This window comes from Dendrobates tinctorius, unplaced genomic scaffold, assembly GCF_039654945.1.
Source record: "Dendrobates tinctorius isolate UK_male_01 unplaced genomic scaffold, ASM3965494v1 ptg000264l, whole genome shotgun sequence".
NCBI classification, from domain to species: Eukaryota; Metazoa; Chordata; class Amphibia; order Anura; family Dendrobatidae; genus Dendrobates; species Dendrobates tinctorius.
Genome location: NW_027361931.1, coordinates 410,747 through 426,794, shown reverse-complemented (window position 1 = coordinate 426,794; position 16,048 = coordinate 410,747). Strand labels below are relative to the sequence as shown.

The 16,048-nt window shown below is 53.5% G+C and overlaps 1 protein-coding gene across 3 annotated transcripts in view; it reads right to left on the bottom strand.

The window, feature by feature from the left end:
* Positions 1 to 16,048, bottom strand: part of CUL7 (cullin 7) — a 121,821-nt gene that overhangs the window by 3,286 nt on the left and 102,487 nt on the right. For 2 of the 3 annotated variants that reach the window (XM_073558973.1, XM_073558975.1), the window contains 13 exons: positions 15,469 to 15,574; positions 15,125 to 15,352; positions 14,824 to 14,914; positions 5,788 to 5,959; positions 5,601 to 5,706; positions 5,336 to 5,431; positions 4,606 to 4,781; positions 4,399 to 4,532; positions 4,142 to 4,327; positions 3,938 to 4,044; positions 3,680 to 3,862; positions 3,419 to 3,576; positions 1,706 to 1,943 (listed from right to left, as the gene is read on the bottom strand). In XM_073558973.1, the coding sequence (XP_073415074.1) occupies positions 1,706 to 1,943; positions 3,419 to 3,576; positions 3,680 to 3,862; positions 3,938 to 4,044; positions 4,142 to 4,327; positions 4,399 to 4,532; positions 4,606 to 4,781; positions 5,336 to 5,431; positions 5,601 to 5,706; positions 5,788 to 5,959; positions 14,824 to 14,914; positions 15,125 to 15,352; positions 15,469 to 15,574 (1,981 nt within the window). The remainder of the gene's footprint in view (positions 1 to 1,705; positions 1,944 to 3,418; positions 3,577 to 3,679; positions 3,863 to 3,937; positions 4,045 to 4,141; positions 4,328 to 4,398; positions 4,533 to 4,605; positions 4,782 to 5,335; positions 5,432 to 5,600; positions 5,707 to 5,787; positions 5,960 to 14,823; positions 14,915 to 15,124; positions 15,353 to 15,468; positions 15,575 to 16,048) is intronic. The other variant, XM_073558974.1, reaches the window with a different exon arrangement.

Here is a 16,048-nt window from a genome sequence, read left to right as displayed (position 1 = left end):
AGGGGATGCTCCCAATCAGAATAACCACAACTACAACAGAGAGGAACACTTCTCCATCATAGATGATGCCCCATTCGTAGAGTGATTGCAAGTAAAATAGAGAAGAATGCAGTATTATCATAGATGATACCCCCAATCTTCATGGTCCCTTTTTCTCACCATGTCCTATTTCCCCTCACCATCTCCTCCTGGTCGTCCTCATTCTCAGCTTATACCATCTTCTTCAGCTTCCCCTTCTTCCACATGATCCTCCTCTTCACCATTCTACCATATTCCTCACCATTTCCTCCATCTTACCATTTCACACGCCTTCTCAACATCATTTCATACTCCTCTTCATCCCCTCACCATTTCTTATGTTCTGCATTTTCCACTTCAATTCACCATCTCCTTCTCAGCTTCACTCCTACCGATGACGATCTCCTCCTCCTCATCAGCGCCACCACATCCTTCATCATGCCCTCCTTACTATCCTCATTGTCAACCCCCTCACCTCTCACCATCTGTCCTCCTGATCTTACTCCTCACCATTTTCTCTTCATCATTGACTTGTCCTGGTTCTTTTTCTCACCACCTCCTCCTAATGGTCCAAAATACCTCCTCCTCCTCATCTCATCCTCCTAGCCTTCATTGCCACCTTCGCCCACTTTCCCTCACTATCTCCTCCTGTTTTTTTTCCTCACGTTCCCTAACTTTCCAACACCTTTTTTCTTGCCCATCACTCCCTTCCCCTCACCATCTTCTCCTCCTTCCCATTGTTACGTATCCTCACCACCTCCAAACTACAGTACCTCTTCCTCCTCACCATCTACTCCAAATGGTCCTCCTCCTCCTCACCATCCTTTCCTCCCCTCTTCATCATCTCCTCTTCCTGGACCTAATCCTTACCATCTCCTCCTCAACCCTCAAACATCTCCTCCTAACCAGGATTTTCTAAACAATATCCCCCCATTCATCATCGCATTAACCTTTTTCCTCACTTTCTGCTCCACTTGGTCATCCCCCTCAGCATCTTCCCTTCCAATCACTATCTCCTTATGGTCCCCCTCATCATCATCACCCTTTTTCAGACCATCTCCCCTTCCTCTCACTATCTACTCCTACTGGTTTCTCCTCATCACCATCATCATCATTCCTTCTTGGTTCTCAACCTCATCAACACCCACCTCCCCAACCCTTCTCCTGGGCGTTCTCTTCCACACCACTTTCCCCTCTTAACAGTCCTGCACCTTACCATCCCCCTTCCCCTCCTACTTACCATTCCTTCTTCACAATCAATTCACCCCCTCACCTACCATATTCTCCTTCTGGTTCTTATCACCATTACCTCATCTGCACGATTCCCTCTTTCCCTCACCATCTCCTCTTCCTGGTTCACCTCATCACCATCTCCTAATCATCATCCCCACCATCATTTTACCCCTTCCTTCTCCTCCTCCCCATTTTTGGTCCATCCTCTGCTACTGGTCCTCCTGCTCTTCCTCACCATCTCCTTCGCACCATGTACTTCTCCTGGTCCTCTTCTTTATCACCATGTAATCATCCATGCCTACCACTTCCTCAAAGTGTTCTCTTCCTGATCCTCCGCCTTACCAACCAAGATCTCCTCTTCCTTGTCCTCTTCTTCACTCTATAATCTTCCTGCTGGTCCTTCCCCTACACCACCTTCTCTTTCTCCTCCTTATAACTACCATCTCTTCCTCACCACCATCTCCTCCTCCTGGTCGTCGTCCTCCTCCTCCTCGTTCTCCTCAGATAGAACTTCTCTATCGTGCTCCTGCAGTCGGTACAAATGTTCTTCTTGCAGTAGATCTTTACCCTCCTGTAAGTTTTTCAGCATCTGCTGTGGGAATCGATTTGGGAAACAAATTCCAATGTGATCAACCACCGTGTTCTCCAGCCAGCAGGGTCCGAGGGAAAGGAGCCGATCTGCCAGGTAATGCCTGCAATACAAAGCATCATGGGAACCAGGGCCTGGAAACAGCAGCACAGAGGGCGGCGGCACAGAGGGCGGCATCATACAGAACAGCAGCACAGAGGGCGGCATCATACAGAACAGCAGCACAGAGGATGGCATCATACAGAACAGCAGCACAGAGGATGGCATCATACAGAACAGCAGCACAGAGGGCGGCATCATACAGAACAGCAGCACAGAGGGCGGTGGCACAGAGGGCAGCATCATACAGAACAGCAGCACAGAGGGCAGCACTGCACAGAGGACGGCGGCACAGAGGACAGTATCATACAGAACAGCAGCACAGAGGGCAGCATTGCACAGAGGACGGCGGCACAGAGGACAGTATCATACAGAACAGCAGCACAGAGGGCAGCATTGCACAGAGGACGGCGGCACAGAGGACAGTATCATACAAAACAGCAGCACAGAGGACAGCATCATGCAGTACAGAGGGCGGCACAGAGGACAGTATCATACAAAACAGCAGCACAGAGGACAGCATCATGCAGTACAGAGGGCGGCGGCACCACAGAGGACAATATCATACAGAACAGCAGCACAGAGGGTGGCATCATACAGAACAGCAGCACAGAGGGCGGCATCATACAGAACATCACAGAGGGCGGCGGCACAGAGGAGAGCATCATACAGAACAGCAGCACAGAGGACGGCATCATACAGAACAGCAGCATAGAGGGCGGCAGCACCACAGAAGATGGCATCATACAGAACAGCAGCATAGAGGACGGCATCATATAGAACAGCAGCACAGAGGGCGGTGGCACAGAGGACAGCATCATACAGAACAGCAGCAAAGAGGGCGGCAGCACCACAGAGGACGGCATCATACAGAACAGCAGCATAGAGGGCGGCAGCACCACAGAAGATGGCATCATACAGAACAGCAGCATAGAGGACGGCATCATATAGAACAGCAGCACAGAGGGCGGTGGCACAGAGGACAGCATCATACAGAACAGCAGCAAAGAGGGCGGCAGCACCACAGAGGACGGCATCATACAGAACAGCAGCATAGAGGACGGCATCATACAGAACAGCAGCACAGAGGACGGGGTGGCACAGAGGACGGCATCATATAGAACAGCAGCACAGAGGGCGGTGGCACAGAGGACGGCATCATACAGAACAGCAGCATAGAGGGCGGCAGCACCACAGAGGACGGCATCATACAGAACAGCAGCACAGAGGACAGCATCATACAGAGGGCGGCAGCACAGAGGGCGGCATCATACAGAACGGCAGCACAGAGGGCGGCAGCACCACAGAAGATGGCATCATACAGAACAGCAGCATAGAGGACGGCATCATATAGAACAGCAGCACAGAGGGCGGCAGCACCACAGAGGACGGCATCATACAGAACAGCAGCACAGAGGACGGCATCATACAGAACAGCAGCACAGAGAACATCACAAGGAAACATGAGAATATACAAACCTGTAAAAATGCTCAAAGGAATTGGCCAGTTCCAGATCAGACAAGAAAAGAATAAAGTCCAAGAATTCCTGCAGCAGTTCCAGGGCCCGGAGATCAGAAGAATCTGCACGAATCGCAGTTACCAGCTGATCTATATAGCGAGCAAACTGCTCCGTCACCTGCAACATACAAATATCTGAAATATTACAGGGGACCACACAACATCCGGGGGCCACACCACACACAAGACACCAGAGGGGGCCACACCACAGTCAGACTCACATGTAGCGCAGTCAGGAACGACAGCTGCAACAACCCTTCACAGAAGCCGTGGCGCAGAGACAGTAAGAACCGCATCTGCTGCCCAAACATCTCGTCCATGGCGAGTCTGAGAGCCCGGTACATGGAGCAGATCCGGGGAGCCAGATCCACATTATTCCAGTACATCTCCAGAAAGTGCTGCACCTGGAGGACATAATGGGAATTACACCCAATAACAGTGGAGGGGTCCGTCCCACACAACTCCAGAGCAGCCTCTACCTGCTTCCGGACCACCTCTTGCCAGCACTGGGCAATTCCCGCCATACTGCTCCATCCAGAACCGGAGGGTCTCACAGGAGGACTAAGTGTGTCTCGACTCTTCCCATCTGAGGAGAGAGGCAAACGTAACACCATAGACCACTCCCCACCTAAAACACAGGCTCCCGTCCTACTTCCCGACAGGTGAATGGATAAGTCACTCACTGGTCTTACTGGGGGGCTTCAATCCAGCAGTGTCCTGAGGGCTGGTGTCCACATGGACCAGGAGGTGAGTGAGCCTGCGGACCCGAGAGTTGAAGATTGAGGTTTGGGCCTTGGGTCTTCGCGCCCCCTGAATGTTCTCCAGGTAGCGGTTAAGAAGCCAACTGAGGGGGCTCACAGCTCCGGAGTCTGTAAGAAAATTGCAAGGTGACCTACCACCTAGCAGGTAAGCAGAACACAGGGGTCCGGGAGGCTCTTACCTGAGGTTGTGATGCTCCTCACCAGAGGAGATATCAGTGCCTCCCAACAGGTCCGGCCCAGTGCCTGCGCAGCCTCATTGTCCGGCAGGAACCGATCTGCAAACTCCTGCTCATGTGACAAAGCTCGGTTCAACCTGCAACGAGACGACCAATCAGTGACAGGAGAAACCACCAGGGCAAAGGGCGTCTGCTCCCACCTGGTGCTACCTGCTGAACAGTTGCAGTAAGCGCTCCTTCTTCTCACAGATCTCCTGCCCCCAACTGTGAGCTCGGCTGGTGTAGAAGAGGAACGTTCTCCGACACAGCTGTTCCTTAAACACTGGCCAGAACATCGGCTTTGGCCCCAGAACCTCCAGACCGCGGACCCTTGTGTCAATACCACCCTGCAGAAAGACAGCACTACATGATCGTGATGTGAGGCTGAATGCAGCAGCAGCACTACGCCAACGAAGCAGCATGCCAACACAGCAGCAGCCCCACGCCAACGCAGCAGCATGCTAACACAGCAGCAGCCCCACGCAAACACAGCAGCAGCCCCATGCCAGCAGAGCAGCAGCCCCACGCCAACGCAGCAGCAGCCCCACGCCAACGCAGCAGCAGCAGCCCCACGCCAATGCAGCAGCAGCCCCATGCCAACACAGCCCCACGCCAACACAGCAGCAGCCCCACGCCAGCACAGCAGCAGCCCCACGCCAGCACAGCAGCAGCCCCACACCAGCACAACAGCAGCCCCACGCCAACACAGCCCCACGCCAGCACAGCAGCAGTCCCACGCCAGCAGCAGCCCCACACCAGCACAGCAGCAGCCCCACACCAGCACAACAGCAGCCCCACGCCAACACAGACCCACGCCAGCACAGCAGCAGTCCCACGCCAGCAGCAGCCCCACGCCAACACAGCAGCACGCTAACACTGCAGCTCCGGGGTTGCACATTACCTGCTGACACCGCTTGATCTTCACCTGAACCACCGGCCAGAAACGTGTGGCGTTTTCCAGGAGCACGACGCGGGAGGTGGAACTGGAGATGTTCACCTGATCATGAACAGATAGGAAAATAACAGAACACGAACAGAAAGCAATGATGACCTCAGACCCCAGGGGCATCCCCCAGTACAGCAATATGGACGACACTGACAACTGCCACGATATAGATCTGGGGTGTCCGCGGTCAGAGACGCCATATTGTGTGGACATGACTGACCGCGTTCAGCTCCGTGCTGATATTGGTCGCGTTCTCTCCACCCATAACGAGCACCCGGGCCGGCATGTAACTGGAGTCCTCACTGGCCACGACCATCAGCAGCTGCCTGCAGGGGGCGTACAGACCTGTGTTATATAAATGTATCCAGAGTGCAGGTCCCTGCCCCACGCCCAGCGCCACATCTCACCGGATCACCACTCCGCGGTGCATGAAGATGTTGATATAATGGGAGCCGGTGCTCCCACTCGATTCCCAGTACGACTTGGGGTTCCCGTCCGCTAGTTTGTTGGCACGATGTGGGTTTGAGGACACTTCCATCTTCCCCCAACATTTGTCTTCTTTCTGCCCAGCCCAGGACTCTGCAGGTGCAGATAATTTAGTGTAGCTTCTGGGGAAGGAGGAGTTCTGCTCTGCAGTAACATAGTGCAGCACAGACTGCAGACAAACAGTAATGAATAATGGACCCTTCACAAGAGCTTACAACCTATGAGGGGTCCAGGGGGACACTACATAAAGAGCTGCTGGGATTCTACGGCGCTGCCATCCTTTGTAATAAATAGGGCAGGACACGTAGCTCTGCAGTCACCCATGGATGTGAGGGGGAAACTGATGAGGAAACAGCAACTGAGCAAAACAGACAGAAATGCTGCTACAAAACATACTGTATGTTCTTAGGAGTTAAAACTATGGACACTGAGAAGTAGCATGATAGAAAGGGTCCTCCCGAGGAATGGTGGAGGACCGTCAGGACTGCCAGGCTCAGTACACGGAGAAGGTCGCCCTAAAGCTGCCATTACACTCACAGGAACAAATGATCGACTTTATACAAAACACTCCAGAGATTTTATGTGGTCCTCCTATAGGGAAAAAAAAATCTAATTGGGGCAATGGTGGGAAATAAAGTTGTTATGTCTCAATACAGCAAATGTATTGTCAGCAGCGCATCCCTACGAGGCTGGAAGACAGATGAGGAGGAGGAGATGTAGGGTGGTGCAGCACTGTGGAGAGGACGGGTTGGTGGTAGACAGATGATGAGATGTAGGGTGGTGCAGCACTGTGGAGAGGACGGGTTGGTGGTAGACAGTGATGAGATGTAGGGTGGTGCAGCACTGTGGAGAGGACGGGTTGGTGGTAGACAGATGATGAGGAGATGTAGGGTGGTGCAGCACTGTGGAGAGGACGGGTTGGTGGAAGACAGATGATGAGATGTAGGGTGGTGCAGCACTGTGGAGAGGACGGGTTGGTGGTAGACAGATGATGAGGAGATGTAGGGTGGTGCAGCACTGTGGAGAGGATGGGTTGGTGGTAGACAGGTGATGAGGAGATGTAGGGTGGTGCAGCACTGTGGAGAGGACGGGTTGGTGGTAGACATGATGAGATGTAGGGTGGTGCAGCACTATGGAGAGGATGGGTTGGTGGTAGACAGATCATGAGGAGATGTAGGGTGTTGCAGCACTGTGGAGAGGACGGGTTGGTGGTAGACAGATGATGAGGAGATGTAGGGTGGTGCAGCACTGTAAAGAAGGCGGGTAGGTGGTAGCCAGAGAAGAGGAGGAGATGTAGGGTGGTAAAGCACTGTGGAGAGGATGGGTAGGTGGTAGACAGATGAGGAGGAGCTGTAGGAATGTGCAGCACTGTGGAGAGGACGGGTAGGCGGTAGACAGATGAGGAGGAGATGTAGGGTGGTGCAGCACTGTAGAGAAGACGGGTAAGCGGTAGACAGAGATGAGGAGGAGATGTAGGGCGGTGCAGCACTGTAGAGAAGATGGGTAGGCGGTAGACAGAGATGAGGAGGAGATGTAGGGCAGTGTAGCACTGTAGAGAAGACGGGTAGGCGGTAGACAGAGATGAGGAGGAGATGTAGGGCAGTGCAGCACTGTAGAGAAGACAGGTAGGTTTTAGTCAGATGAGGAGGAGATGTAGGGCAGTGCACCACTGTGTAGAGGACGGGTAGTTAGTAGACAGAGATAATGAGGAGATGTAGGACGGAGCAGCACTGAGTAGAGGATGGGTAGGTGGTAGACTGTGATAATGAGGAGATGTAGGACGGAGCAGCACTGAGTAGAGGATGGCTAGGTGGTAGACAGAGATAATGAGGAGATGTAGGACAGTGCAGCACTGCGTAGAGGATGGCTAGGTGGTAGACAGAGATAATGAGGAGATGTAGGACAGTGCAGCACTGCGTAGAGGATGGCTAGGTGGTAGACAGAGATAATGAGGAGATGTAGGACAGTGCAGCACTGCGTAGAGCATGGCTAGGTGGTAGACAGATATAATGAGGAGATGTAGGACGGTGCAGCACCGTGTAGAGGATGGGTAGGTGGTAGACGGAGGAGGAGGAGATGTAGGGTGATGCAGCACGGAGGAGAGGATGGGTTGGTGGTAGACAGAAATGAGGAGGCAATGTAGGGCAGTGCAGCACTGTGGAGAGGACTGGTAGGTGGTAGACAGATGAGGAGATGTAGGGTGGTGCAGCACTGTGGAAAGGACGGGTTGGTGGTAGACAGTGATGAGATGTAGGGTGGTGCAGCACTGTGTAGAGGATGGGTAGGTGGTAGACAGATGAGGAGGAGATGTAGGGTGGTGCAGCACTGTGGAGAGGACAGGTAGATGGTAGACAGGAATGAGGAGATGTAGGGTGGTGCAGCACTGTAGAGAAGACGGGTAGGCGGTAGACAGAGATGAGGAGGAGATGTAGGGCAGTGCAGCACTCTAGAGAAGACGGGTAGGTGGTAGCCAGATGAGGAGGAGATGAAGGGCAGTGCACCACTGTGTAGAGGATGGGTAGTTAGTAGACAGAGATAATGAGGAGATGTAGGACGGTGCAGCACTGAGTAGAGGATGGGTAGATGGTAGACAGAGATAATGCGGAGATGTAGGACAGTGCAGCACTGCGTAGAGGATGGCTAGGTGGTAGACAGAGATAATGAGGAGATGTAGGGTGGTGCAGCACTGAGGAGAGGATGGGTTGGTGGGAGACAGAAATGAAGAGGCAATGTAGGGCGGTGCAGCACTGTGGAGAGGACTGGTAGGTGGTAGACAGATGAGGAGGAGATGTAGGCCGGTGCAGCACTGAGGAGAAGACGGGTAGGTGGTAGACAGCGATGAGATGTAGGGTGGTGCAGCACTGTGGAGAGGACGGGTAGGCGGTAGACAGATGAAGAGGAGATGTTGGGCGGTGCAGCACAGAGGAGAAGATGGGTAGGTGGTAGACAGCGATGAGATGTAGGACGGTGCAGCACTGTGGAGAGGATGGGTAGGTGGTAGACAGATGAGGAGGAGATGTAGGACAGGATGGGTTGGTGGTAGACAGAAATCAGGAGACTATGTAGGGTGGTGCAGCACTGAAGAGGATGGGTAGGTGGTGGACAGATGAGGAGATGTTTTAGAAAGTACAATAAGCAGGCACCATACAGCTAATATTCTGAAAATCACACCACGGGGATCACCACATGCAAGTAAAAGTAGACCATAAGACATTACAAGAAGAAAGACTATGCATATGTGTGGGATCACCACGCAAAAAGGGCTAAATCACAAAGCTAAATATAAAATAATTTTATTATTTGCAAAAAAGCATCAAGAAAGAGCACACAATTGTTTAAAAACATTTAAAATCAATACAGAGGGACAAAAAAGTCACTAAGAGATCGTAAACAAGGTGGTTAATGACATACAGCCACCGGCTGCAGAGAATAAGTGCACTGAAAACTCCTTATCACATCCTTATAGTCAGGACGGTGCAGCACTGTGGAGAGGAAGGGTAGGTGGTGGACAGATGAGATGTAGGGCGGTGCAGCACTGAAGAGGATGGGTAGGTGGTGGACAGATGAGGAGATGTAGGGCGGTGCAGCACTGTGTAGAGGATGGGTAGGTGGTAGACAGAGATGAGGAGATGTAGGATGGTGCAGCACTGAAGAGGATGGGTAGGTGGTGGACAGATGAGGAGATGTAGGGCAGTGCAGCACTAGAGAGGATGGGTAGGTGGTAGACAGAGATGAGGAGGAGATGTAGGGCGGTGCAGCACTGTGGAGAGGACTGGTAGGTGGTAGACAGATAAGGAGGAGATGTAAGGTGGTGCAGCACTGTGGAAAGGACGGGTAGGTAGTGGACAGCAATGAGGAGGACATGTAGGGCAGTGCAGCACTGTGGAGAGGACAGGTAGGTGGTAGACAGATGAAGAGGAGATGTAGGGCGGTGCAGCACTGAAGAGGATGGGTAGGTGGTAGACAGATGAAGAGGAGATGTAGGGCAGTGCAGCACTGTGGAGAGGACAGGTAGGTGGTAGACAGATGAAGAGGAGATGTAGGGCGGTGCAGCACTGAAGAGGATGGGTAGGTGGTGGACAGATAAGGAGATGTAGGGCGGTGCAGCACTGTGGAGAGAACGAGTAGGTGGTAGACAGAGATGAGAAGGAGATGTAGGATGGTGCAGGACTATGGAGAGGATGGGTAAAAGATAGACAGAGATTAGAAGGAGATGTAGGGCGGTGCAGCACTGTGGAGAGGACAGATAGGGTGGTAAACAGAGATGAGGAGATATAGGGCGGTGCAGCACTGTGGAGAGGACAGGTAGAGTGGTACACATAGATGAAGAGGAGATGTAGGGCGGTGCAGCACTGTAGAGAGGACGGGTAGGTGGTAGACACAGTAAAAGGAGAGCGGGCTTTCGAGAGGATGATCCCTGGTTTCGGTTGGCAGTCCAGGGCACACGCTGACCACCCGTGTCTCCACAAATATCGATAAATATGTATTATAAAAGGTTGTATGTATGCACAAGATGTAGAGTGGAACTGCACTATGGAGAGGACGTGCAGGATGGTAGACAGAGATGAGGAGATCCAGCATAGTGCAGCACTGTGGAGAAAACGGATAGGTGGTAGTCAGAGTTGAGGAGGAGAGGTAGGATGGTACAGTTCTGTGGAGAGAATGGGTAGGGTAGTAGAAAGGGATGAAGGAGGAGATAGAGGGCAGTGCGGCACAGTGGGGAGAACGGTTAGGTGATAGACAGATATGAGGAGGAGGGAGGTGCAGCACTATGGAGAGGATAGTTAGGTTGGTAAACAGATGCGTAGGAATGTAGGGGGGCATCACTGTGGAGAGGGTTGAAGACTGAAATAAAGGAGATGTAGGGCAGACAGGTAGGGTGATAGACAGGAGGAGATGCAGGTGGTGCAGCACAGAGAAGAGGACAGGTAGGATGGTAGACAAAGATGAGGATGAGATATAGGTGGTGCTGCACTGTGGACAAGAAATGTAGGGTGGTAGACAGATGAGGAGGAGATGTAAGGCAGTGCAGTACTGTGAAGAGCATGGGGAGGTTGGTAGACAGAGATGAGGAGGAGGCGGTTCAGCACTGTGGAGAGGATGGGTAGGGTAGTAGACAGATGAGGAGGAGATGTGGGGCGGTGCAGCCTTGTGGAGAGAACAGGTTAGTGGTAGGCAGATGAGGGGATGAAGGGTGGCGCAGCAGTGTGGAGATGTGAAGAGGACATGTAGAGTGGTAGAAAGAGATGAAAAACAGATGTAGGGCGATGCAGCACTGTAGAGAGGATGGGTAGGGTGATAGATGAGGAGGAGATGTAATTTGTGTTGCATTTTTGTGCGCTGGGTGCAGCGCCAAAAGGGCGCACGCGCTGGAAAATCATACCAGCGCACGGCCAGCATACCCAACGCTAAATATAGGGTACGCCAGTCGCATGCAGCGTCAGGCACCCAAAGGAGGAGCTGACCGGAGGAGGCGTGGCCAGGGGCGGAGCTTAGCGGTGGCCCTGCGCTGCGCACCTAACGCAAGCACTGTGGAGAGGATGGGTAGGTGGTAGACAGATGAGGAGATGTAAGGAGGTGCAGCACTGTGGAGAGGACAGGTAGGTGGTAGACAGAGATGCGTAGGAATGTAAGATGGTGCAGCACTGTGGAGAGGATGGGTAGGTGGTAGACAGAGATGAGGAGTAGATGTAGGGCGGTGCAACAATGTGGAGGGACGGGTAGGTGGTAGACAGATGAGGAGGAGCTTCGGGCCTCTGTCCTGCTCCTGTCCGACCCCATAACCCAAAGTGTCCTCAGTATAGGCCGCTTACCCCCAAGTGTCCTCAGTGTAGGCTCCATATCCCCAAGTGTCCTCAGTGTAAGCGCCATACCCCCCCAAAGTGTCCTCAGTGTAGGCCCCTGTACCCCCAAGTGTCCTCAGTGTAGGCCCCTGTACCCCCAAGTGTCCTCAGTGTAGGCCCCTGTACCCCCAAGTGTCCTCAGTGTAGGCCCCTGTACCCCCAAGTGTCCTCAGTGTAGGCCCCTGTAACCCCAAGTGTCGTCAGTGTAGGCCCCTGCAACCCCAAGTGTCCTCAGTAGGCCCCTTATCGCCAAGAGTCCTCAGTGCATGCCAGGCATCTCCAAGTGTCCTCATTGTAGGCCACGTACCCCCAAGTGTCCTCAGTGTAGGCCGCGTACCCCCATGTGTCCTCAGTGTAGTCCCCTGTACCCCCAAGTGTCCTCAGTGTAGGCCCCTTTACCCCCAAGTGTCCTCAGTGTAGGCCCCTTACCACCAAGGGTCCTCAGTGCAAGCCAAACATCTCCAAGTGCCCTCAGTGTAGGTCGCGTACCCCCAAGTGTCCTCAGTGTAGGCTGCGTACCACCAAGTGTCCTCAGTGTAAGCTCCATACCCTCAAGTGTCCTCAGTGTAGGCCACGTACCCCCAAGCGTCCTCAGTGCATGCCCCGCACCTCCAAGTATCCTCAGTGTAGGCCACATACCCCCAAATGTCCTCAGTGCAGGCCCCGTACCCCCAAGTTTCCTCAGTGTAGGCCCCAGTACCCCCAAGTGTCCTCAGTACAGGCCCCCGTACCTCCAAGTGTCCTCAGTGTAGGCCACGTACTCCCATGTGTCCTCAGTGTAGGCCCCTGTACCCCAAGTGTCCTCAGTGTAGGCCCCTGTACCCCAAGTGTCTTCAGTGAAGGCCCCGTACCCCCAAGTGTCCTCAGTGCAGACCCAGTAACTCCAAGTGTCCTCAGTGTAGGCCACGTACCCCCAAGTGTCCTAAGTGTAGGCCCCGTACCCCCAAGTGTCCTCAGTGCAGACCCCGTACCTCCAAGAGTCCTCAGTGTAGGCCCCGTACCCCCAAGTGTCCTCAGTGTAGGCCCCATACCCCCAAGTGTCCTCAGTGTAGGCACCTGTACCCCAAGTGTCTTCAGTGTAGGCCCCGTACCCCCAAGTGTCCTCAGTGCAGACCCCGTACCTCCAAGTGTCCTCAGTGTAGGCCCCGTACCCCCAAGTGTCCTCCGTGTAGGCCCCATACCCCCAAGAGTCCTCCGTGTAGGCCCCGCACCTCCTAATGTCTTCAGTGCAGGCCCCGCACCCCCAAGTGTCCTCAGTGTAGACCATATACCCCCAAGTGTCCTCATTGTAGGCCCCACACCTACAAGTGTCCTCAATGCAGACCAAACACCTCCAAGTGTCCTCAGTGTAGACCACATACCCCAGGTGTCCTTATTGTAGGTCCCACACCTCCAAGTGTCCTCAGTACAGGCCCCGCACCCCCAAGTGTCCTCAGTGTAGACCATATACCCCCAAGTGTCCTCATTGTAGGCCCCACACCTACAAGTGTCCTCAATGCAGACCCAACACCTCCAAGTGTCCTCAGTGTAGACCACATACCCCAGGTGTCCTTATTGTAGGCCCCACACCTCCAAGTGTCCTCAGTACAGGCCCCGAACCCCCCAAGTGTCCTCAGTTTAGGCCTAGCACCTCCTAATGTCCTTAGTGCAGGCCCTGCACTTCCAAGTATCCTCAGTGTAGACCACATACCCCCAAGGGTCGTCAGTGTAGGCCCCATATCCCCAAGTGTCCTCAGAGTAGGCCCCGTACCTCCAAGTGTCCTCAGTATAGGCCTCGAACCCCCAAGTGTCCTCAGTACAGGCCCCGCACCTCCAAGTGTCCTCAGTGTAGGCTCCGAACCCCCAAGTGTACTCAGTGCAGGCCCCGCACCCCAAGCGTCCTCAGTGAGGGCCCGTACCCGCAAGTGTCCTCAGTGTATGCCCTGAACCCCCAAGTGTCCTAAGTGCAGGCCCCGAACCCCCAAGTGCCCTCAGTGTAGGCCCCTCACCCCCAAGTGTCCACAATGCAGGTTCCGTACCCCCAAGATCCTCAATGTAGGTTCCATACCCCCAAGTGTCCTCAGTGTAGGCCCCATACCCCCAAGTGTCCTCAGTGTAGGTCCTGTACCCCCTAGGTACTCAGTGTAGGCTCCATACCCCCAAGTGTCCTCAGTGTAGGCCCCATACCCCTAAGTATCTTCAGTGTCAGTGAAGGCCTGACACCCCAAGTGTCCTCAGTGTAGGTCCCATACCTCCAAGGTCCTCAGTGTAGCTAGGCTCCATACCCCCAAGTGTCCTCAGTGTAGGCTCCATACCCCCAAGTGTCCTCAGTGTAGGCACCTGTACCCCAAGTGTCTTCAGTGTAGGCCCCGTACCCCCAAGTGTCCTCAGTGCAGACCCCGTACCTCCAAGTGTCCTCAGTGTAGGCACCGTACCCCCAAGTGTCCTCCGTGTAGGCCCCATACCCCAAGTGTCCTCCGTGTAGGCCCCGCACCTCCTAATGTCTTCAGTGCAGGCCCCGCACCCCCAAGTGTCCTCAGTCCTCAGTGTAGACCACATACCCCCAAGTGTCCTCATTGTAGGCACCACAACTCCAAGTGTCTTCAGTATAGGCCCCGAACCCCCAAGTGTCCTCAGTGTAGGCCCAGCACCTCCTAATGTCCTCAGTACAGGCCCCGCACCCCAAGCGTCCTCAGTGAGGGCCCGTACCTGCAAGTGTCCTCAGTGTACGCCCTGAATCCCCAAGTGTCCTAAGTGCAGGCCTTGTAACCCCCAAGTGTCTACAGCGCAGACCAAGTACCCCCAAGGATCATCAGTGTAGGCCGCGTACCCCCAGTGTGCTCACTGCAGGCCGTGTACCCCCAAGTGTCCTCAGTGGGTGTGAAGAAACACTTACTGGAACAAAACAAGCCCCAGTGCAGGCACAAAATCGGAATCAGTATGAAAAAGGAACTAGCTGGCCGATCTCTCGGGTTTTGATGGACTGTGCAGTTTACTCCTGATATGGAAGCCTTCAGTGATATCCTACTGATGCTGCACTCACTTTCATGCTTTTGTAATCAAGGCAGGCCTTTCATGTTAAAGGACAATGACCAGTGGTGATCTATAAACAAGACCACATGGATCAGAACTCACCATGGCCAAGTGATCTCAGAAACACTGCGAAGAATGGGACTCTGATCTGCTGATGACGGCACCGCTGATCATCGATCTGCTCCAAAATCATCTGATTGAAGAAGAAAAACAGTTACTGCTAACAACATTGAGGACCTGGCATATGGGGCAAACACGGCGGACTCAGCTGAAGGGCCCAGCAGGGGCAGATCCTCAGCCAGTTGCTATTCCTTGTGAGGAGGGCAGGTCTGGTCACTGTGTCACATGCAGGCACATTGAGCAGTGAGGTAGTCACCATATTGCACAGGTCACTGATCCTCACCTGGAGGCAGGATGTCAAGACACTGCTGGATATCATCTTGGAAACCCTGGCTGGCTCCTCATAGCTCTTCAGAAGGGTTCGTAGATCTGCTGCCACCTGGAAGTTGGAGCCATGTCTTTCCATCACCATCTTCAGAGCCTCCCCAGCGTTCAGGCAGCACATAAGAGTGGCACAATCCTTATTGAGCGATGCCAAACTGTGGAGGAAGTGTGTCACCTCCTGGACAAGCTGTAGAGTGACATGAGGGAAGGAAAAGGTTAATGCTACACATACCCATGTAAAAAAGGTGCAGCGCCTCCATGAGCCCGGGCCTTGTACTACACAACACTATGTGTCATTCCCACCTCCTTCTCACTGCAGTGTGTGGTCAGGGCACAGACGCTCGGACGGATGCTCTGGTGCCAGGGAAACAGCTCCTCCCGAGATAAAAGAAGAAGCCCCTGAAGGATCCTGGAACGAGAAATGACTGCTGAAGTGAGGAGCCAACAGGAAGACCTCACTATGCAGAGGCCACTCCCACACATAAAGCCTCACCTTATACAGAGGATACTATCCTATATACAGGCCACAGGCACCTACAACTTCTATATAGATGAGCTGCCCTCATATAAAGTACAACTGCATACCTCCCAACTTTTGAAGGGAAAGAGGGACAAAGGTTACGGCGTGCATAGCGCGCTGCAGCAAATTTTAGGCCATGCCCCAACCGCACCCATTTCACAATTAGATACACCCATATCCATGCCCCAACCGCACCCATTTCACAATTAGATATACCCATATCCATGCCCCAACCGCACCCATTTAGCATTGCTGATCACACACTGGTACTGAAGGCACAGTGGCTGGCATTCTGGGCACAGTGGCTGGTACTGAGGAAAAGAAAGAAAGGACAGAGAGAGAGAAAAAAGAAAACAGAGAAAG